The sequence below is a fragment of the Neopelma chrysocephalum genome, unplaced genomic scaffold, assembly GCF_003984885.1.
Source record: "Neopelma chrysocephalum unplaced genomic scaffold, ASM398488v2 Primary Assembly neopelma1_124, whole genome shotgun sequence".
In the NCBI taxonomy this organism is placed as follows: Eukaryota; Metazoa; Chordata; class Aves; order Passeriformes; family Pipridae; genus Neopelma; species Neopelma chrysocephalum.
The window spans coordinates 797,775-820,155 of NW_020897786.1; the positions used below are offsets into that span (position 1 = coordinate 797,775).

General features: G+C 46.4%; 1 protein-coding gene across 7 annotated transcripts in view; it reads right to left on the reverse strand.

The window, feature by feature from the left end:
• The window catches only part of MYO9A (myosin IXA), a 168,893-nt gene that overhangs the window by 107,966 nt on the left and 38,546 nt on the right, over window positions 1-22,381 (reverse strand). For all 7 annotated transcript variants that reach the window (XM_027698006.1, XM_027698007.1, XM_027698010.1 and 4 more), the window contains one exon: window positions 966-1,060. In XM_027698006.1, coding sequence (XP_027553807.1) covers window positions 966-1,060 — 95 coding nt within the window. The remainder of the gene's footprint in view (window positions 1-965; window positions 1,061-22,381) is intronic.

Consider the following 22,381-nt stretch of genomic DNA (forward strand, 5'->3'; position numbering starts at 1 on the left):
GCCCCTTTAGGCTCTAAGGTCTCCTGCAGCCTTCTCTTCTCCAGCTGAACTCTCCCAGATCACCCCCAGCCTGGCTCCAGAGCAGAGGGGCTCCAGCCCTTGGAGCAGCTCCGTGGCCTCCTCTGGACTCGCTCCAGTAGCTCCACGTCCTTGTGCTGTTGGACCCCAGAGCTGGAGGCAGCTCTGTAGGTGGGGTCTCACCTGAGTGGGGCAGAGGAGCAGAATCTCCCCCTCCCCTGCTGCCCACGCTGTGGGACCAGCCCAGGGCATGGGGAGGTTCTGGGCTTCCAGGGTATGTGGAGCTTCCCCTCCAGCACCACCCCAAATCCTTCTCCCCAGGGCCACTCTCACCTGTCAGCTGCTGAAATAAACTGAGGAGAACGACACTGGAGACAAGTGTCTCCTTGCCATGGCCTGGGAGAATAAAAGAGGCCCTCACTGGTCAAGGGCTGGGTTAAAGAGAGACTTCAGGTCCGAGCCAGAAGCGTGTGGGGATTTAGGCAGTGACAAGAAGAGTTTGGTCCATCACCTCTGTGCCACCATCACACAGCCAGAGACGAAACCCTCCCCTTGGCTTTCTCCTCCTGAGCTTGAGCCAGGCTGGTTGCTCCACCTCTACTGCCCATCCATGCTCCAGCCCCGACCCATCCCACCTAAACATTCCCCTTTCCTGCCTTAACTGTTGTCTGAAGAGAAAAACTTGCCTTTCAGCTTCATTATAAATTTGAGCCCATGATTAAGCAGAGCTCCAGTGGCTCAGAACCAGCTCAGGTGTGTTCTCACCTCAGCTCAGATACGCCACCATCTCCACAGCAGTGGATTTGGATATGCTCAAACCCAGGTATTTGTCTTCGCCTGTCTCCACTTTGGGAAACACTGACCAAAAAAGTGAATCTCTTCCGTGTACCACTATCAGAGTTGGTTTGGGTTCGAGCAGATCCAGCACCTCACCCGACTCCACTTACCCTCGCACAGTGCCCGTCTCCTGATAATTCACTTGGATGAACTTTCCAAAGCGACTGGAGTTGTTGTTATGGGCTGTTTTTGCATTTCCAAAAGCCTGTGGAAAGAAGGAGATGCCATCATTATGCTGAGAAAGCCACTACCTTGCCTTATTCCCATGGATCTCACTAACAACTTACTCAGGGGATGTTCCTATCATTTAGAATTAATGGAAAGGAGCTGGGGAAAGTTTGCTGAATGGTTCACAAAATAATTCCACGAGCTCCTGGGGACCATATTCCTTTCCAGTTTTGTATTCACGAAGAGCAGCTAAATACTGGTTAAAAATCAAGCATGGGCTGCACAACAGAGATTTAATATTGGAAGTTATTCCAGGCTGTGTTAAAGCTGTGCTTTATTCATGTAAATAAATATAAACCTGCACTGCTCCAACAGGACTCTACATTTTAATGAGCTGGAGGAAGCTGCTTTTTAATTATATATGGAATTAGGGGGAAAAAATGCTTTGAAGGCCACTCAGATGTTAGACAATGTCAGAGACAGCCCCAGCACAACTCGGGGTATTTCAGAACCTCAGACACCCTCGTTTCCATTTGCTGCTCTTGCTTTCCCAAAATCCAAATGCTTTTAAGTCTATTATGCAAAGGTTTTATTCCAACCCTGTGAGGCACCAACTGCACAGAGTCATTCCTTGCCATTTAGGAGAAATCTCTGAACTGAAACTGCTGTTTTCAGTTGTGCCTAAATCACTTTAATAATCATCCAGACCACAGTGACAGGATCTGTCCAGGCACCAGGTCCAATTAATGCTTCATTTATTAAACCAGTTTTCTTCCTCACTCACCTCTTCTTCTATGCCAAATTTACTTCAGACAATTATAATTTTAAGATAATTTGCAAGTGTTGCTCATGTATAGACATTTTGTGCTGGGGCTTAACATCAGAGCCCAGCTCCCAGTAGATTTAGTCCCTACTCAGCTATTTATTAGAAAAGATTAAAAGGGCTTTACATCTATAATCTGAAGCTTTTCAAATGACCTTTGCAGATTTAACTCCGCAACCAAAAGCAGAATATAAAGGTCAAATGGGACGAGACCTTGGCGGAAGGGCACCGGACACCTCCGGTCCCTGCAGGATCCACGGCTCTTCCCAGGCTGGTTCATTCCACAGTCTGCTTGGATTTAATGATTTAAGCACCGACGGAATAACGAGGTGATTCCCCCCCCCCCATTTGAATCCAGGGATTTGTTTAAACTCAAGCTGTTGCATATGAATTCGCTTTAGTTGCCTAAAACAAGTTCTGGGATGGCCGAAACCTGCCGAGCGAGCAGATTCTGCTGGAGAGACGATTCCAGAGCTCCGGAGATGATTCCAGAGCTGCAGCTCAGGAACGCTCCCCTGCAGAGGATTCACATCTTTTCAGGCTGCCCCCACTTTTTTCCTCCTTGTCCCCCTCCAAAATCCTCCCCACTCGCAGTGTCCCTCCCCTCCCCACCCACCAAGGACACCCACAGCCCACTGAAGCCCCCAAAACTCTCCCAGAGCTGAAAATCCAGGCACCCTCTGCCCAAAACAGGCATTTTGGTATTAAAAGATGGGACCTATTTCAGATTTCCAAAGGATTTACCTGTTCCCCAGCTACTTCAGCAAGCAGGGACACAGCAAGAAGCTTATAAGCAGAATACGTTGAGACTGAAAACATGCAAGAGCAGCACCTTGTACTTAGATATTAGTTTTAAATTATATTAAATTATGAGCATTTCCCTGCAATAGGATCATCCCTAATCTAAGACAGCATCTTAAGGCAAGGAGATAAATTTTCTATATGCCTAATTAACGTTGCTCACCTAATTAACATTGCTCACTCGAGCCAGCAGAAAAATGAACCTGAACAGCCTAAACAGGAGGCAGCACTATTTTATATCATTTAAGAAATTTTCATCTAATTTAATAAAGAATTTAAGCAAAGAACAAATTAAAAGGATTTTCTAGTTCGACTCCCTGCGTTTGTACCTTAAGTAATCGCTCATGGAGAGAAACAAGGGCTATTTATTAGGATTTCTTTGGGAAGAGCCTTGCCCAGGAATAAATCCTTTTTATTCTGTAGCAAGGAGGAGAAATACAGGAGTGGGGAACAGCAAGATTCCTCTTTTCTTTAGGAGCTTTTTTCAAGATTAACACATCAGACCACATGATGTTTTATAACCCAAATGCCTACAGAAATCATGGCCCATAATATCCCCCTTTCAGGCCTTTTCCTTCAGACTCCGGGTGACTCCTCGGCCCCGGCATGCTGGGAATGGGCCAACAAGGAGCTGAAGAAAGGTCTGGGGTTTGATTTGAGACAACTTAAGACATTTTTGGTTGGTTTCCTCACTGGGTTTCCTCAGCAGGACTGTTGGGCTATAAAAAAAAGGGCTGTTAATTCAGTTTATCCATGTCTAATCTCCATAGACCCAACCAGGACACCACGTTCCTCTGCAGGGGGGCAGAATGGAATAGTTCAGCCTCCAAAAAGTTCTAAATGAGTTAAAATTTGTCTCAAACAAATTGCCTTCTGTTCATACTATTGCCCTTTCCTGAGTCATTGATTCGAAGCTGCTGAGCAGCTCAACGGACACAACTCCGTGACAGCATTCCAAGGATTCTTGGGGAGACCGAAGCTTTTCCTGGCCAGGGCTCAACATTGCACGGGAAACAAAACTCAATACGTTCCTCTGTAGGAGCCCAGCATCCCTCTGGATGCAGTGCTGGGATCCAACAGCTTGGAGAAGGCAGAGGTGCACCAGCTCCATTCCTACAGCACGAAGAGATGCTTATCATGGATGGCAGGGAAAAAAGGAATTAACAGTTTCCTGGCTAAATGCTCCAAGTTTCTCCTTGGATCTCCAGGATCGCAGAGGCTCCCGGTCTCTTCATTCTGCACTGAATATTGATGCAATCTGGATTAACAGCAGCTCACAGCCAGAATAAGGATTATTTTAATGGCTTTCCTGAAATAAGGTTATTTTCCAAACCTCTGCATCCAGGAAAACACCACGGTGACTTGTTCCTGCATGCCAATAGGATCACAGATTCCCAGGATCACTGAGGTTGGAAAAGACCTCCAAGACCATGCAGTCCACCCTGTGCCCCATCCCCACCTCGTCCCCCAGCCCAGAGCACTCAGTGCCACGTCCACTCGTTCCTTGGGCACCTCTGGGGATCGGGACTCCATCACCTCCCTGGGCAGCCCCTTCCAATGCCTGACAGACCTTTCCAGGAAGAAATTCCTCCTGAATTGAACCTCCTGAGCACACATCACCCCATTTTTATAGCGCCCCATGGCAATACAAACCACCAGCGTGTTTTCCTGGTCCTTTTCCAAATGAAAAGTGGGGCTGAGTATCGGGGTGGGGGCAGAGCAGGTGGGAATCCAGGTTCCTCAGGGACAGGAGCACTTGATTTATGAGTAAATTCTTCAGCAGAAGTCCCAGAGATGCCATTTGACATTCCCAAAGTGGCTGCTGGGAAGGCAGGATAAGGGTGGGACCTGCTCCTGCACCTCTAATTGGTGTTATTCTTCTGTTCTACACATAATCCAAACAATGTTATTCTTTATAGAATAACAGCAATATTCTCCTACAGAAAACCAACTCCATGACCCTATGGAATAAAAGCTGCATTCCCCTATGGAATAACAGTGTGAAAGGAGTAGTGGAAATCCAGACCTCTACCAGCACATTTAAGGTCCCCATCCCCCAGAGGAGCCTCCAGCCCTTACCCTTAGAGGGACAAATAAATACATCATCATGTCTTTGCTATATAGAAAGAGAAATATATTAATGGCCAAGAGGTTTTAAATGGTTCCCCATCGTCTTGGAATAGAAATGGAATTTTTTAGAAAGCCATACCATGAACATCCCAGCAGAAAAGCAAGTCAGCTCCTTAAATCTCAACTATGCCATCGTGGAATAGTTACATTAATAGTTATATTCCGTGGTGGGGCACTGAAGGGACTGGGAGCAAGATTCCATCATGCTCATTAATGTCAGGGATAAGAAATGGGTTAATGTCAGACAAGAGAGTGTTGGAAGACTCGGATTCCCTAGTTCACTGTGAATTTTGGAATTCATGAATCAAATGTATTCATAAAGTATGAATGACTTGTAACTGCATGAGCAAGTTGGGAAGAGCTCAGGGAAAATCTACTGACCACCAAAATACAGGAGGGGCTGGAGAACTCCTGAGGGAGCTGGGGGGGCTCAGCCTGGAGAAAAGGAGGCTCAGGGGGGACCTTCTCACTCTCTGCAACTCCCTGACAGGCGGGTGGAGCCAGGTGGGGGTCAGGCTCTGCTCCCAGGGAACAAGGGACAGGATGAGAGGAAATGGCCTCAAGTTGAGCCAGGGGAGGTTTAGGATATTAGGAAAAATTTTTTCATGGAAAGGGTGGTCAGGCACTGGAAGGGCCTACCCAGGGAAGCTGTGGAGTCCCCATCCCTGGAAGTGTTCCAAAAACAAGTGGGTGTGGCACTTGAGGCCATGGCTCAGTGGTGAACATGGTGGTTGATGATGATCTTAAAGGTCTTCTCCAAGCCTAATGATTCCCTGGCTCCATGATGCACATCAGATGTGCATCCCATGCTTCCCCTACAGCTCCTGTTGGAGAAACCTGGTGTGCGTGTCCACAAACAGTGGTGGTTTCAAACATTCCCTGTTATTTCTTTCCATATCTGAGGGCTGTTTATCCCAATGTTCTGAACATTGTTCTTGGAAAACACGCTAATTCATAGACACTTTCATTCCAAAAGACAAAACCACACAGGTTAAAAAAAGACCATAATGGAATTTCTGAATTTTAAGGACTTTTTTTATGTGTCCGGGGCATTCACAAGTTATTCTCTGTAACCCCAAATTCCTTCCTGCATCCTGAAATGCAAACACCGAGACGATAAAGATCATTTTCCCTCGTTTTCATTCCACCTGCAGCCAAGCTCCCAGCACTCTCCTTGCCTTGTTCTACTGCTTTTTAACAGAAATATACTGAATTATGGCCAGGACACAAACTGCACGTAGACTCCTTGAGTCAGAGCCTCAGTAAATCCCTTGCAATTATTGCTCCTGTCCCGGGAAGTGCTTTTAAATCTTCAGCTCAGTGCCTGATAAACCCTCCCAGCCCAAACTGCTCTGGTAAAACGATACCACTTTGACGCATCTCCCAACTTTGGGTTCCCATGAGGAGCTACCTCTCTCCAGCAGAGACCACAACGCCTAAAGAAGCACCTAATTGTAAAAGGACGAGTGACAACTTGAATTCCTGCAAAGGCAAAGAGCTCTGACGGGAACCCTTCAGGCCGTGGCTCGGCACAGCCCAGCGGTAGCACTGAAAATGTAATTTAGAGCAATCAAACAGGAGCCCAAGCGCCAACACCTCGGTGTGGAGCTCTCTCAGCTGTGGCTTCGTGTCCCACGCTGGCCCAGGGACCCAGCGCTGCTTTTGTGGGCAAAAGCACAAACCACAAATTATTTATAGTGTTTGTGCTGCGACGCCTGAGCAGAGCCCTCCCCCTCAACAAGTGACCTGAGTCCTGAAACTGCCACACGCTGACCTTTCAAACCCTCTCAGCACTTCTGTGGCACGGTTATTTTCTTCCCCAGCCACTGCAGCACAATTGCAGAGCAAACAGCAATTTTCCATCTCATAGAATCACAGAACCACAGCACAGTTTGAGTTGGAAGGGACCTTAAAGCTCATCCAGTTCCCCCCTTGCTGTGGGCAGGGACACCTTCCACTAGCCCAGGTTGCTCCAAGTCCCATCCAGCCTGGCCTTGAACACGTCCAGGGATGGGGCAGCCACAGCTTCTCCTGGCAACCTGGGCCAGGGCCTCACCACCCTCACACCCAACAATTCCTTCCCACTATCCCATCTAACCCTGCCCTCCAACAGTGGGAAGCCATTCCCCTTGGCCTGCACCTCCAGGGCCTTGTCCCAAGTCCCTCTCCAGCTCTCTTGGAGCCCCTTTAGGCACTGGAAGGGGCCCTGGAGCCTTCTCTTCTCCAGGTGAACACCCCCAGCTCTCCCAGCCTGGCTCCAGAGCAGAGGGGCTCCAGCCCTTGGAGCAGCTCCATGTCCTCCTCTGGACCCTTGAACCACAAAGGTTGACAAACCAGCTTCAACTCTCCACCCCACCACTGGCACTCTCAGTCAATGACAGCGCAGCCACTGCTACACAGAACTGAACTTGGTGGGATTCTCCCAATAAAAGCACAGCAAATCCCTCATTCTGCAGTTACAGTCACTAAACAACAGCCAAGTGAGTTCTACCCATGAACAGCCAAACCCTCTTGTAATTAAACTGATGGATAAAACACGACTCCCATGACACATACGAGGAAACAGCACTTTTAACTTTTTTTTTCTCCTTGCAGACAGTTTATGCCAACTGAAACTGTCCTGTCACTGGAAAACACTTGCACTAACCCTACCTGGGATGAAAACAGACTATCCAAGGGCAGCATATCCACCCTCTGCAGAATCAAGTCACCATCACAGAATCGTGGAATATCCTGAGCTGGAAGGGACCCACAAGGCTTGAGTCCAGCTCCTGGCCCTGCACAGACCCCAATAATCCCACCCTGTCCCTGAGAGTGTTGTCCAAACACTCCTTGAGCTCTGGCAGCCTTGGTGCTGTGCTCACTGCCCTGGGGAGCCTGTTCAGTGCCCGACCACCCTCTGGGGGAAGAACTTTTTCCTGAGATCCACCCCAAACGCCCCAACACAGCTCCAGCCCTCCCTCAGGTCCTGTCACTGCTCACACAGAGCTGACACAATTAACCAACAATTTTTTGCAGCAATTAGGCTTCAAATTCACGCTCAGTTCTGACTGTTTGCCTTTGTGCATGTAGAGTTCCCACTCCCAATACAGATATGGAAGAGAAGGACTTTTCATGGGAGAGCAGTACTTGGAGAAGGTTTCGGGGCCAGTTCAGTTGACTGCAAGAAGTGCTGGTGTAATGGAAATCTCCAGAGCAACATTCCGGGGTGAGATACCTGAGATAAAGTTTTATAAACATCACTACAACACCCCCTGTTTGGGAGATTTAAAGCTCTGCTCTATCAGCTATGTAAGAACCAGGATTTGGTGTCTGCATTCCTGGCAAATGCTTCAATGTTGGCAGAATATTCCCTCTTTTCCCATATTTAAGCACAGGATCAAACCATTGCAGCTTCTTCCTTTTAAGTGTTGTTTTGGGAAAAAAAAAAAAGGAATTGCCATGAAACCACAATTCAAGACAATAAAACCCCCAAAACAAACCAAGGCCTCTGACCTAAGTCCTCTTCCCGAACAGGGACAGTTTTCCTACGTAAGTGCCGTGATGGGAAGAAAAGCCCGGCTGAGCTGGCAGATGGTCATGATCCAACGCCGGCACGGATGGATCCTGGAAGCAGGGGCTGCCAAATCCGTCGGGTCTGGCTGACATTCCTGCTCCTCTGCTCATCGTTAATGTTTTTGTGCACGGGGTGGACGGCCCTGGGAAGAGCAGCCAAACGCTCATGTTTTCCAGTGAACTCGCACACAGAGGTTGGGTGGAAAAAATCTTCATCCTGGCTTGAGTTTGGGATTTAGAGGAGTATCCCAGGATGAAGGTGGGAAGCTCGGTGTTACTGCAGTGACCACTCCACCTCCCAACAGTTACACTCTGCAGCCAAAGAACAAACTTTGCTCCATCAGGCACAGACAGCAAGTGTCCAACAGGTCACGGGATGAAGCAAAATCTCCTTAGTTGGTGCTTCAAGGGATTTTTTTGTACAACAGAGATATAATCCCAGAGCAGTCAAATGGCTTGGAAACAAGTCGTGGCTTAAGCAGAAGAATTTCCACTTCCCCCAACAGGCAATACAAGTACCATGAACAAGCATTGCAGCAGGAACAAAGCACCAACAGAACACTGACAGATCAAAACCCATTAATAGATACATTTCAAGTGACGGCCAAACAGGTTATAACCTACATCATGTTAGACCGTGTATTACCACAGCAAGTCATGCCACAAGTTCCTCACCTTCCATAATGTCCTTACCCAGAGCTGGATTCCGCACAGAGTCACTCAAACTGCTTGAAATGACCCCGATGTTCAGAGGGCTGGAGCCCCTCCGCTCTGGAGAGGGGGGTGGGAGAGCTGGGAGAGTTGGGGGTGTTCAGCTGGAGAAGAGAAGGCTCCAGGGAGACCTGAGAGTCCCTTCCAGTGCCTAAAGGGGCTCCAAGAGAGCTGGAGAGGGACTTCGGACAAGGGCCTGGAGGGACAGGCCAAGGGGGAATGGCTTCCCACTGCCAGAGGGAAGGGTTGGATGGGATAGTGGGAAGGAATTCTTCCCTGTGAGGGTGGTGAGGCTCTGGCACAGGTTGTCCAGAGAAGCTGTGGCTGCCCCATCCTTGGAAGGGGCCAGGCTGGACGGGGCTTGGAGCAAACTGGGCTAGTGGAAGGTGTCCCTGCCCTTGGCAGAGGGTGGAACTTGAATGAGCTCTAAGGTCTCTTCCAACCAAAGCAGTCTGGAATTCCATGATAATACATTCTTTGAGAGATGACATCTGCAGCACCACATTTGCCTTTTTTTTTCTCCTCACAGTCTCCAAAGCTATTGACCACTCGTGTCTCACCTGCCCCGAAGCCCCTGGTAAAGAAAACACGACTTTTCCATTTCCAAAACCAGACAAACATCCACAGGTTTCAGTGCTCTGCAGAACAAGGGGGTAAATTCCTGTCTTCAGAGCATCTCCCTCCGATTTTAGCTCATCCAGCACTGAAGCTGTACAGAGTCACTCCTCAACCAGGGGTTCACATCCTCCCCAGAGGAACAGGGACTGGGGGCTTTCTGGCCAGGAGCAAGTTGCCTTGGGAACACTGATGTTCCAAATGACACAACACACTAACCAGCACTACTGTTGAAGACATAACTTCCTTACTTACACAAAACCATCCCTGCAGGAAGTGACATTCTCTTAGGAGAACACCGTACACGAGCCCTTATCGCCGCTGTTGCTCCCTGACAGCTCTCGTGGCACTCGGAGGCTCCTGCTGGAGCTGTGACTCCCTGATTCTAGAGCTGGTGATGACAGGTTGGTATCACTTGAGCTGCAGCTCTTGCTGCCACACTGCTGCTTCAGGGGGTGGAGCTGTGGACCCTCAGCCTGAGGGCAGATGTGAAACAACCCAGAATCCCAGAACATTCTGAGTTGGAAGGGACCCACAAGGATCATCGAGTCCAGCTCATAGTGAATGGCCCATATGGGGATCAAACCCTCAACCCGGGTGTTATCAACACCATGCTCTGACCAACTGAGCCCCCATCAAAGCCTGGGGAGCTCTTGTGGAAGAGGAGCATCTCCCACACAGCATCACCTCAGCTGAACCAGGAGGCCCTGCCCAGATAGAAACGAAACATCACCTGTTGGCAAGAGACTCCCTCGACAGGCATCTTCACCAGCTTCCACCCCCTTCTCACCAACCATCACCCTCTAATCCAGGGAGAGGGATCTGGGCTTGGCCACTCCCCAGCCCCTGGAGGAGGCCTCTCAAGGTCCCTTCAAAACTCTAGGGTTTTTTTCCTTTTTTTTTTAATATAATGATTCGACGTGGGGCCATAAATGTTTGGAAAAGAAGTTTCAACTTCCTATTGCATTCTTGGATAGCCCAAAAAATGCTCATAAAAAAAAAAAGAAAGAAGCATTCACTGCTTGCTCTGGTCTTGATTCAAGTTTTCCTGCAGTTTGTCACCAAAATTAATGCCACAAACCGAAAGGCAGGAGAAAGTGTCCCTCCCGTAACGCCTCCCCATCTGGAACCTCTTAGCAGAGGCTCGGAGCCCTGATGTATATTTGACACACAGAGTTTTTCCTGCTTTTCCCAGGAGAAATATGTGTAATGAAGAAAAACAAAAACACGTTAGCAGCAACCAAAACATACCACTGAAACCCGAGCCCCGCCTTGGCTCCTGCCCTGCTCTCCTTCCTCTCAGACCTCAGCCACTTTCTGCTGCTTACGGCCAAAAAACAACACCCAGTCGCCCTCCCCTCCAAAAAATAAAACCCAATAAAATCAGAGCTCTGCCCCTAAATCAACACGATCAGACCCACGTTTGTTTTCTGCCACGTAAAATATGGCACGAAGGAGGACGAGGTTAAATGGGAATACACACGTCTCCAGCCCTTCCCTGCTTTTCTGGGGGATTATATAAATAATCTGCAACTCTTCTTGACGCAATTCCAGAATTTCAAGCGCTATTGAGCAGCAGCATCAAGTTTCTGTGCCTCATCCACGGTTCAGAGGACTCACTCACACCGCGGCAGCGCTGCCGCGCTCATGTTTTCCAGCAGTGCAACATTCCAGTAGCCGTAGGCAGCTTCAGATGTCCAAAGGATCCCCAAAAATACCTTTTCCCCTTACTTGCACGCTTAAAAATGCTTATTAGGAAGTATTGGGATCACAGAATCACAGGATCATTGAGCTGGGAAAACCCCTCCAAGGTCACTGAGTCTACCCTGTGCCAAATCCCCGTCTTGTCCCCCAGCCCAGAGCACTCAGTGCCACGTCCAGTCATTCCTTGAACACCTCCAGGGATGGGGATTCCACCACCTCCCCAGGCAGCCCCTTCCAATGCCTGACATCCCTTTCCAGGAAGAAATTCCTCCTGATGTCCAACCTGAAACTCCCCTGGCACAGCCTGAGGTTGTTTCCTCTCGTCCCTTGTTCCCTGGGAACAGAGCCCAACCCTCTCCCCCAGTTCCCCCCTCCTGTCAGGGAGTTGCAGAGAGCAAGAAGGTCCCCCCTGAGCCTCCTTTTCTCCAGGCTGGGGCCCCCCAGCTCCCTCAGCTGCTCCTCACACAACTGACTTTCCACAACACCTGCAGGAGCCAGACTGATGTGGAGCACTGAAAAAATTATTATCTCATTGGATCATAATAAATCTCATTGAAAAAACTTAATTCTCTTATCAGGGCCCAGAATATTTGATAAGTGCCAGGAAAAAGAACAGCTGTCACTGGTTATTTTTAGGGAGCAAAAAGTCTCAAAAAATCAACGTTTTCCTATCAGGTATTTCTCTTAGGAGAGGATGCAAGTGATTAAAGTCTATTTTCAGTAAAAGAGGACAATCCCACAGATCCCACCTGTCACCTTCCCAGAGGGATTCAGTGTGGGTTTCCTTGGGGTCATGATGGAGACTAAACTCTAAACTGGCACAGGTTACTCAGCTGGGGGTAAATCTGACACCAGAGAAAGGAGCAGCTGCAGTGGGAACAGCCGATGCCCCACGGCACGAGACGGGCACAGCCCTGGAATTCCGTCTGTCAGGAGAGAGGGCTCCAGGCAGGGAAGGAGCTTTCACTTCCAGGGCCACCCTGCCAAAACCACCTCTTTAGCTTTGTGCGATGTTCTTCTCTGCTGCCAAGGCCGGGATTTCTGAGAACAGCTTTGGGTTCCTAAAGGCAAGGAAATCCAGCAGAGAAAGAAAGCCCTGAATTAATGAAATGAAGGGAAATGTGGGGAGATTTTATATTCCAACTTTCCACGCCGCAGAAAACACTGTCAAAGCCAACACAGGGATTTTTCTGCTGTCCACCTTTTCCCAGGCTGGCTTTGCAAAATGCCAAGTGGTTGTGATGGTGTGTTGGGAGCATCTTCTCCAGCTTTTTGGAAATGGCAGGAGTCCAACCAAAGCCATTTGTTGGTGTGCCAGCACGGACGTGTTTGCATTCCAAGGATGCAGAGCCCTCGCTGCTCCTTCTCCCTGCATGAAGATGAGCAGCAGCTCTTCATCATCCACCTTGGCCAAGCAAGAGAGATCATGAAGTGGGGACTGGGAAGCCCCTTGGTTCAATCCCAGGGGTTTCCATGCAGATATTAGGAAATGTAGTTTGAGGTTGTATCTTCCATTAAGGTGCAGGATTTTTTAACAACACTTCAAGTGTTAATTTGTGCATTCGTCATACACATCCCATATCTCTGTAAGACTTCAAGGAGCAAAGGGCCTGCCCAAACCCCCCACTTGGCATTGATTGACCCCAAATGGAGCAAAGCAGAGGAAGGAATGCAGGCCCAATTTTTAGAGCAGGATCTGAGGTGCACTCAACCTCCTCCTGGGATCTCCCCCCACCAGCTGAAATATGTCTTCCAAATTTCACGGCGCTGACCCTGAGGTGCTCCCAGACGTGAGGAGAGCAGGGAAGGGAAGCGGAAGGAAGATGCCGTGTCACTGAGGACACCTAAGAACAAATTAACCCTCCAAAGGCATTTAACAGCATTTAACTTTGCCATCTCTTTAGTCTTGGTGCACAATATTTTGGGGAACACCAGCATTTCAAACCTTGCTGCTCTCCCAAAGAACACAGGACAGTGTATGTGCAGCAACACATTTCAAGTGCAAGATACTCCGCAGAAAGGGTGTGTTGGAGGGAGAGCCGGGAGCTGCTCCCAGCAGGCAGACGCTGCTCCATTGGCTGCACTGGGAGCTGTGCAGGAGTTTCTGCTGCGACACTCGGCACAGTGACAGGGGAGAAATGCAGCGGATCCACTTGGAAAATTCCCAGGGGCATTGCCTGCCTGAGCAAAGGCAAACCAGGCTTCGTTATCCAATTAATTTCAAAGCTTTGTGAGAGTACACGCTCCTTAAATTCCCTCTCCTCTGTTTCCCTGAAATGGTGCTTTCCACTCCACAGATATTCACAGAATCACATCTAGTATATTTTAACAGCTTTTCTGTTTCCTCGCCCCCACCCAGCCTGACAAACCCTCCCTGATCACCCTCTACCCTGACCACACTCAGCTGACATGTTCCCTCTCCATCATGGAGTAACTAAACAAAGGGTTTACAACTCCCCTCGTAGAAACCCGAAAGCTTTACAACAGTAAAATCCAGACCAGCATTTCTTCATTCAGCCTTTGAACAATCACCACAGCCTGTTTAAGCCTTTCGGTAACTCTGCTGTAACTAAATATACAGCACATAAACTATAATCACAAGCTGTTGTCGGTATCAAAGGAGCTGCGATGGGACACAGAGGGAGGTGGGAAATTTTGTAGCCAAATGTAACAGTATCTTTAACCAGCCGAACCGGAATAGCTGGAAAACCCAGCCAGGATTTGAGTACAACTCCTCTGCCAGGCTGAGACAAACTCAAGGACAAATTCACACTGTGTATTCTGAATTTAGGAAGAGATTCATCAGTTGAACCCAACGAGAGAAAAGGATCTTTAAGCAGAGGAGCCCAGGGATGTGAAAAGGAAGGGGGAAAACAAGCACTCCCTGTGCTGAGCAGTGATACATAATTTATAGCCGAAATAAAACCACATTCCCAGCTATTATTGGGAAGCGAGCGGTGACCTGACACACAGCAGCACATCAGAATGAAGAGGGGGTCAGCACTAATGACACTTGGTTTGTAGAAACGAACTGAGAACCAGCAATTATTTGCAAGGAAAGGAGCTGTCGGCGCTCCGGCACTTGCTCCGGGATGGAGGATGGAACACCGGAGCATCCCTGCCTGCAGGACCGAGGGCAGAACCAGGCCCAAAGGCACAACCCCAGCTCTCCAGCCACGACAAACATCAGCCTTAACTGACACAGAGCTTCCTGAGGGTCAATGAGACTGCACAATGACTGAGCCAACAGGGAATTTTTGTGTTCTCAATAAAGAACAACAGACAAATTCACATCCAAACCCACAGTTTTGATGCCTTGGATCTCCCTTCACGAGGCAGAACTACAGAGATCATGGTTTCCATGATTTTAATCCAACTCATCGAGCATGTGTGTGTGGAGGAATCAGACTGGGAGGTGTCTGAGATCCAGATCTCACTTTCTCCATTAACCACTTCCAAAGCCTTTATTCCATACGTGGAGCTATAAAGTCCCTGCTGTCAGACAACAATCTCATCATACACCACCCAAACCTGAGGCTGCTGAGAACACCAAGGACACCATTGCTCCAGTGGTCATTGTAGAGTCTAAATATCTCCACAAATATCACCTGGAGGGATTTGGAAAGATTTTATGGGGATAGGGCTGAAAGATCCCTCCCTTAAACAATAAAGTACCCCTCACCCTGGAAGTGGGGTTGGAGGAAGGGGCCCAGCCACTCTGGCTGCCTTTGGGATGATAAGAAAGTTTAAATAATAAATTCACATGATTCTGTTTCCTTTTTGCACTACAAAATGCAGGCAGGATGTAGCAGGAATTGCTGGAGTGCGTCTGTTTATCCCAGTGGGAAAGATGGGGATGCTGCTCCTGCTGGCTCACTCACAGCAGCTTTATAACCCCCCCCCCCAAAAACCCCATCAGTGGGAGCTAAGGAGGGGTTTGTTTGCCTCTTTAAAGCAAAGGTATTAAATGTGTTTCTTCACTGACCTTAATCAGCAAGTGAAACACTCCATTCAAAAATGAAACTCGTGTGCAAACAGCATTTCTCCTCCAGACAGCTCTGCCTGCAGCTCAGGAGGGTGGCAAAGGAAACCGAAGCACTGACAAAAAGGAAACCACAGAAAGAAACCTTTCTTTCTCTTGCTGAGCCTCATCCTCTTGTTTATAACTCCCGAGGAAAACAGCAGCATGATTGTCCTACCTCGTGCTGGCCAGATTTCAGCAGGAAGGCTTCGGTCACCCGGCTCCGGCATCCAATTCCCGAGGCCTTACCCCGCTCATCTCCTTTTCACTGCTCCTGCTCCCTTTGGATGACATCCAGGACCAGGGGAGCTACTGAAAACTCACCAGGCTAAAGTTACTGTAAGAATTAAAACCCAGGTGGGAATTGAAAGAAGGTAGGGAAAAAAAAAATCCCACAATATCGGGGACTGTACAAAAAAAGAGGGGAAAAAAAGGATGGAATTGGTGCTAATGAGCTCCAAAATCAAAGTTTGACAACAAGTGATGCTGAGCACCAACATCACCTTAAGAGGTTCCCACCTATACTCTGCTGCTCCCTGGGATGCAGCACAAATACATGGGGCATCCTATTTCCAACTGGATCAAGATCCTGGGATGCAGCACACAAATATATGGAGGATCCTATTCCCAACAGGAAGGATCCTATTCCCAATATCAAGATCCTGAGCCAGCCTAAAAAAAAATAACTGCATTTGCAATTCTTCCAGTGCCACTTTAGAAAACAAACACATCAAAGATAACTCAGGTGAGAGGTAGAAAGAGGTGGGGAAATACCCCCATGGAATTATCCACACATTTAGGTCCTGACTCACAGAATTTCACCTTTCTCATCCTCTTTACCCCAGCCCTGGCACTGCCCCAGCAAGATGCACAAAATTAAACCGAGCTGATTCGATGGCAAGGAAGAAAACAGGAGCAAAAAATAAAGCACCACAACCTCTCCTGAAGACTCTCTGAGCAATGGAAGCGCTCTGTCCCAATGGGCCGGAGGAACTGGGCTCCTAAGAAATTCAAGTGTGGATCTGGCAATCGGGGGATGAAGTCAAATCAATTGTGGTTTGAATCAAGTCAAACAAATGGGAATCCTCCCAACCCAACCCATTCCTTGGTTCCATGAAACACAGTGTCTTCTTTCAAAGCATAAACTTAATAAATCCTCAAAGCATCAACTCGAACCTATTCTACTTTTTACTCAACAGTAATTCCAAACCTATTTTCCTTTTTGAATTTCCAGTTGAAAGCTCAAACCTTAATTAAACTCTTCGGAAAAATTAGTGGTGAAGATCTTACGACTCGATAACCGTAAAGCAATTTAAAAATTAAAACCATTAAATCAAAATACAAACTTAGGGCTCCTTCAATATTTGCTTTTATGCCTTAAGCCAGGAGGTGAGACGTCCTAGTTATTCCAAAAGCTCCTCCCAGCTCCATTTCTCCCGCCGAACAGACGCAATTGATACATAAAAGCAGAAATATTTTGCTTACTCGTAATTGTATCTTAATGAAGCTTTCACAGCACCAAAAGCCCACCGAGGGCAGACCATCTAATGGCCCACAACAGTTTTGCAGCCTAAATGGAAAGCAAAAAGCCTGAGTGTTCCTGGAGGTCCCGCTGCCGGGGTTGATGCCACAGGAGCAGCACAAATGCCAAGAGCTCACAGACGTCTTTAAAAGCCCCACAATCAATAAAGTGCAATTAAAAAACTTAGTCAAGGGGGGGCTGCTAATGTGGGGGTGATTAGGCAGGCGTTGAGCCACGCTAGGCTGAGCTTTAAAATCAGCCCCAGTGACAACCTTATTCAGATTTAGAGGGGCGGATATAAAGAAAATAAGGTATTTTTATTTAATATTTCTATATCTCGCGTATATATTGCTTTGATGTTTGTATATCTCATATGTTACACAGCAAGGTTTTTAATTAATCTGGTTCCTATTTATATTACGTATTTTTTTGCTTTCAATATATCCAGTAGTTGGCAGTTTAGGAAACACGTCTGTTGTAGGATAATGAGACGCAGATATTCCTGCATCCTTGATCCTCAAGGAATCACGGCCAGTCCCACCGAACCAAGGCTGTTCCCATCCCCCCTGTGCCTCACTGCTCTGCTGAGAGGATGCACCAAAATTCAGAGTAACCCCAACTGATGTTCTTTATCATTGCAGGAAGAACATGTCACTCAGCCCTCACTGAGCCGTAATTGCCTTGTCCATCAGACAACGCAACAACTCACCCATCCAAGGGAGCATCCACTCTGTCCATAACCCGATAAATCCAATCATTAACCCCAGCAGAAACCCAGGCTAACACCAATACGTTGGGGTTTTTTTAAAAGCGTGTTTTCTCTCAGCTTCATTGAAATTATTTGGCTTTCCTGGAGCAGATGAAAACCAGATGTTGGAGAGAGGGAAGGGCCGCACGAGCCAGGAAGAAAAACCCGGGACATCACCAGGCAGGTCGCACCCATTCATTACCCACGTAATTCCCTTCTGCAGGACGTTATTTAGACTGCATCTCTGTTATTACAAATATTCCAATTGGGATGTAATTCCAGAAGGCTCCGTTGTGTCCCCCACAGCCCAAAGCAGCACGTGAGGCCGAAGGCGCCAGCGCCGTTTCTTTGTGCTGTGTGAGCACTTTGGGAAGCTCCGCTCCCATCTCCTGGCGTTAATGCCAAGATTACGCTCTGTAATCCCCCCTGGAGCAGCCCAAGCCCAGGATTAATCCAGGCTTAACAGCTCTTGGATGACCACTTGTTAGGCTGAGAACATGCAAGAAGCAAAGGACTTCGTGCCCACGGACATGAGGCAGTTTGGGAAATTCCACTGCAGAAAGGAAGGTGGATCCTGGTCCGCACAAGCGGAGCAGCAGGGCTTGGGTTATCCATCATTTTAAGCAGCCACATGATGCAAAAATGGGGAGTAAAAGTAAATTCTAGGTGAATTTAGACCGGACTGGCCATTTGCACGGGCAGCTGGAACGGCAGGTGAGCACCACAGGGAACTCTTACTCAGATTTCACAGGTTACAAAGGACTCGGAAGGTCTGTGCTCTCTCCACAATTTTTTTCCCATTATTTCCCCATTTAATGCTAATCCAACACTTGTCCAATAGAATATTCAGGTTTAAAGCAAACATCCAGCGGCAGTCAAGAGGATGCAGGAGCAGCTCCTTCCATGCTTCCATTAGCAGGAAAAAAAAGGAAGGGAAAGGGGGAAAACAAGCCTTGTGCTGTATTTGCTCCACAAATATTCCTGCCCGGCAACACGTCCCCTGCCAGCACCGCTGGGAATTCCAGATCATCCTCATCCCAGTGCTGAGCAGCTGCTGTTCCAAGGGATTCACTGGAATTCCTTTAAAACTGAATGAATCAATTAAATAAATATAAATTTCACCTCCCAGTGATATGCCCAAATACTGGAGCAGCATCTCCAGTTATTTGACATAACATACAATTAACACACCTTACCTTTCATTAACACATGCACTAATTAACATATTGCACAAATTCCCAGTGCTAAACACTCCCCAAAATAACTGAGGTGTCCATCCCAGCTGTGCTTTTCCAGAGCACAAAGGGTTTACGTGGGTTAGAGCTTGACAATGAAGTTACAATAAAGCTTTTTACTTGATTAATTATTTGGGGGATTCCACATGACACCTGAAATGCAGATTTTTTGGTGGTATTATTATTATTGCTACGGTTGCTATTATAATATATATTATTAATATATATATATATAATTTTGAATTTCTATGACACCAGCAATGCAAATTTTTCTGTATGTATAAGAATATAGATGTATTAATAATACATAAATTATTATAGCACATATTAATATATATTAATTTGGATTTTTAGGTGTCACCAGCAAGGCAGATTTTTCTGGGTGTATGTAATACTATTATATTAGTATTACACTACATATATTAATACAGTAAATATTATTATATATCTGTTATTTTGAACTTCTATATGACACCGCAATACACACTTGTTTGGGCATGTGTATATAATCATATTAATATTGCACTACATATATTATTATAGGAGATATTATTATTTTATGTATTACTTTGGACTTTGTATTACTTTGGACTTTTATGTGACACTTGCAATGCAGATTAGTGTGTGTATATATATAAAATTACATTACAAATATATTATTATATTACATATATTATCACGGTAGATATTATAATATATATATTACTTGGGATTTTATGTGACACCTGCAATGCAGATTTGTGTGTGTTTGTGCAGATATATCACGCATATAATCCCACAACACCTGCAAAATACCACATGCTATTGTATGATGATTATTTCCATAGATCTTATGTTGGATATAGATATTATTTTGGACTTTTATGTGACACCTGCAATGCATTTGTGTGTGTATTCATAGAATTAATAACATATTACATATATTATTATTATTATAGCAGATATTAACATTCATTATTATTATAGGAGACATTATTTTTATTATTACATATTTTTTTTACTTTTATGTGACACCTGCAATGCACATTTGTGTGTGCATTCATATAATTAATATTACATTACGTACATTATTAGAGCAGGTATTGACATTATTATTATTATTATTATTACTGACATTATTACACATTTATTATTTTGGACTTTTATCTGGCATTTGCAATGCAGATCTGTGTGTGTATTCAAAGAATTATCATCATCATCATCATCATTATTATTACAATATATTAATATTACAGAGTAGTTATTATTATTAATTATGATTATTTAAAACTTTTATATGACACTTGCAATGCATGTTTGTGTGTGTATTATTGCTGTTATTATTGATATATTATTAATAATTATTGTTGTTATTATTGTTATTATTATTATTGCTATTATTATTATTATATAATTTAGGACTTGGTTCTGCCCCCTGAAATGCCCTTTTCTGTGTGTTCTTGTGTATGAAATGTCCATAAACTCACCAAACTCCATCCCAGGTTTTCCTCCAGCTGCTCTTTGGAGGAATTAAACTGAATTCCTCATTATCATTCTCCCTGGAATACGCATCCTGGTGCCATTCCCGGTGCCATCACAGTGCCCACAGAGAGCAGAGGAAAGCAGAGAGACTATTCTAGGCTGACTATCCACATCCATCCCCTCCCGGTTAACAGCTCCAGCAGTGAGGTGGCACAGAGGGAACCGATGGATTGGGAATGCGACGGCCCAGAGAGCGAGTGCCGGAACACCAACAACCCCGCGGCTGGGCCTGGCACCGCACCGGGATTGGATCACCACGAATCCCGGCCTGAGGAAAGCTCAGTGTGAATTCCCTGACTAAGGTAAAAAGGCCTGGCTCAAATTTATGGACTGTTGGCAAAGTTACCTCTATCCCAGAGGCCTCCAAATACCAGGAACACTCTGGCCCAGAAACACCGAGTTCAGCCTAATAACTCACACACATTCCTCAAGCATCGCCAGCCCCCGGCCGGAGCCCGGGACACAAACTCCAACACTTCCAACTCCACGCTTTGCAGAGCCTTAAACTAAACCATAAAAGTGTATTCCCAACGTTTGTGAAGTTCCCTTCGGATGAAGAAGTGGATACTTGTAGAGATGGTTGTTTTAAGGAGACAACTCCAAATCTCTGGTTCAGCACAGTCCACTCCACAAAAAAACTATGGAATTTTCTACTCTTAAGGACAATCTCCTTAGTTAAAGGATAATTCAACTTCCCAGGGATGTCTGTAAGATATAAGAAGAAAACCCTCAGTCAAACTTCCCACAGGAGAGGCTCAGCCCCACCCCTCACAGCTCCCAGTCTGTATTAGAACATCTGGAATTCCCAGAAATCGGTAATTCCTCAAAAAAAGATGTCATGTTATTAAATCTGCTTTGTCTCTTTTTCATTTGTTTCTCCCTGTATTTCTTTCTTGTTTATTCTCCAAGCATGTCAGATGCTTCGCTGAAGTCTGGAGAGATTAGATCTGCTCTGCTTTGGAATATTCGGGATACAGCTCCCACCCGACTCACCACACCAAACCTTTGCTCCCCAAACCTGTCATTTCTCCCCAAAAATTCCAATTTCCTTGATGACAAAGCAAATTAAAGTACAAACATTTTGCCTTTCTCTTGGATGTAAGCATTTCATCCACATGCTTTCATTCTCCTTTGCTCTCCCTCCTCAGCCAAGATTTTTCTCCTGATTAAAAACCATAAGTAAATCTGCCTGTTTAGGGACAATCAGTAAATCTTTGATCTCTACCACAATGTCAGGGTACAGGAATCCCATTCCTTTGTTCTTCTTTCCTCCTACCAAACAAGGATAGTGCAGATTTGGACAGTGGTGGCAAAAAAATTCAGATTTTTTTTTTAATTGCATTATGGCCAGAAATTGCTGAACTTTCCCTTTTTAGATATATATATATATTTTTTTTTTTTAACTACAAATAATTGTTTCCATAAGAGCCAATGACCCTGATTTGTCTTGTGCTGTGCTAAATGTGTAATTATTTTGAATCTCACTCAATATTGTCCCATCTTTCCCCTACTCTGGCTTTCCTTCCAGGCACGTTGACCCCACAAACCTCCATCCAGCTGGAGATGACATCGATTTAGGAGATCCCTGAGCTCCAGATGCCTGCAAGTGGTGAGGCTGGCAGGGAAGCTGCCCCCTGCCCAGCGTCCTGGCAGGGATGGGATGAGGTGGATCCTTCATCCAGCACAGCCATCCCTGTGGGCAAAGCAGGAGGACCTCGCTTCCCAGGGCTCTTCTCTCCAACACAAGTGGTACTTCCTGACACCACAAGGCTTCCCGGGAGCAAACAGCGACAGGGGGACACCAATCACCCCGGCAGAGAACATTTTTGTGGCTCACACTGATGCAAAACAGACATAATTTGGGTTTTATGCTTTTTATGTCTCAAAATAAGTGATCTGCAAAACGTCCCCACTGCTTTAAACTCTTCAGGTTCTGCCTGTCCTTTCATCTTCCCTCTGCCCGTGAGAGCCC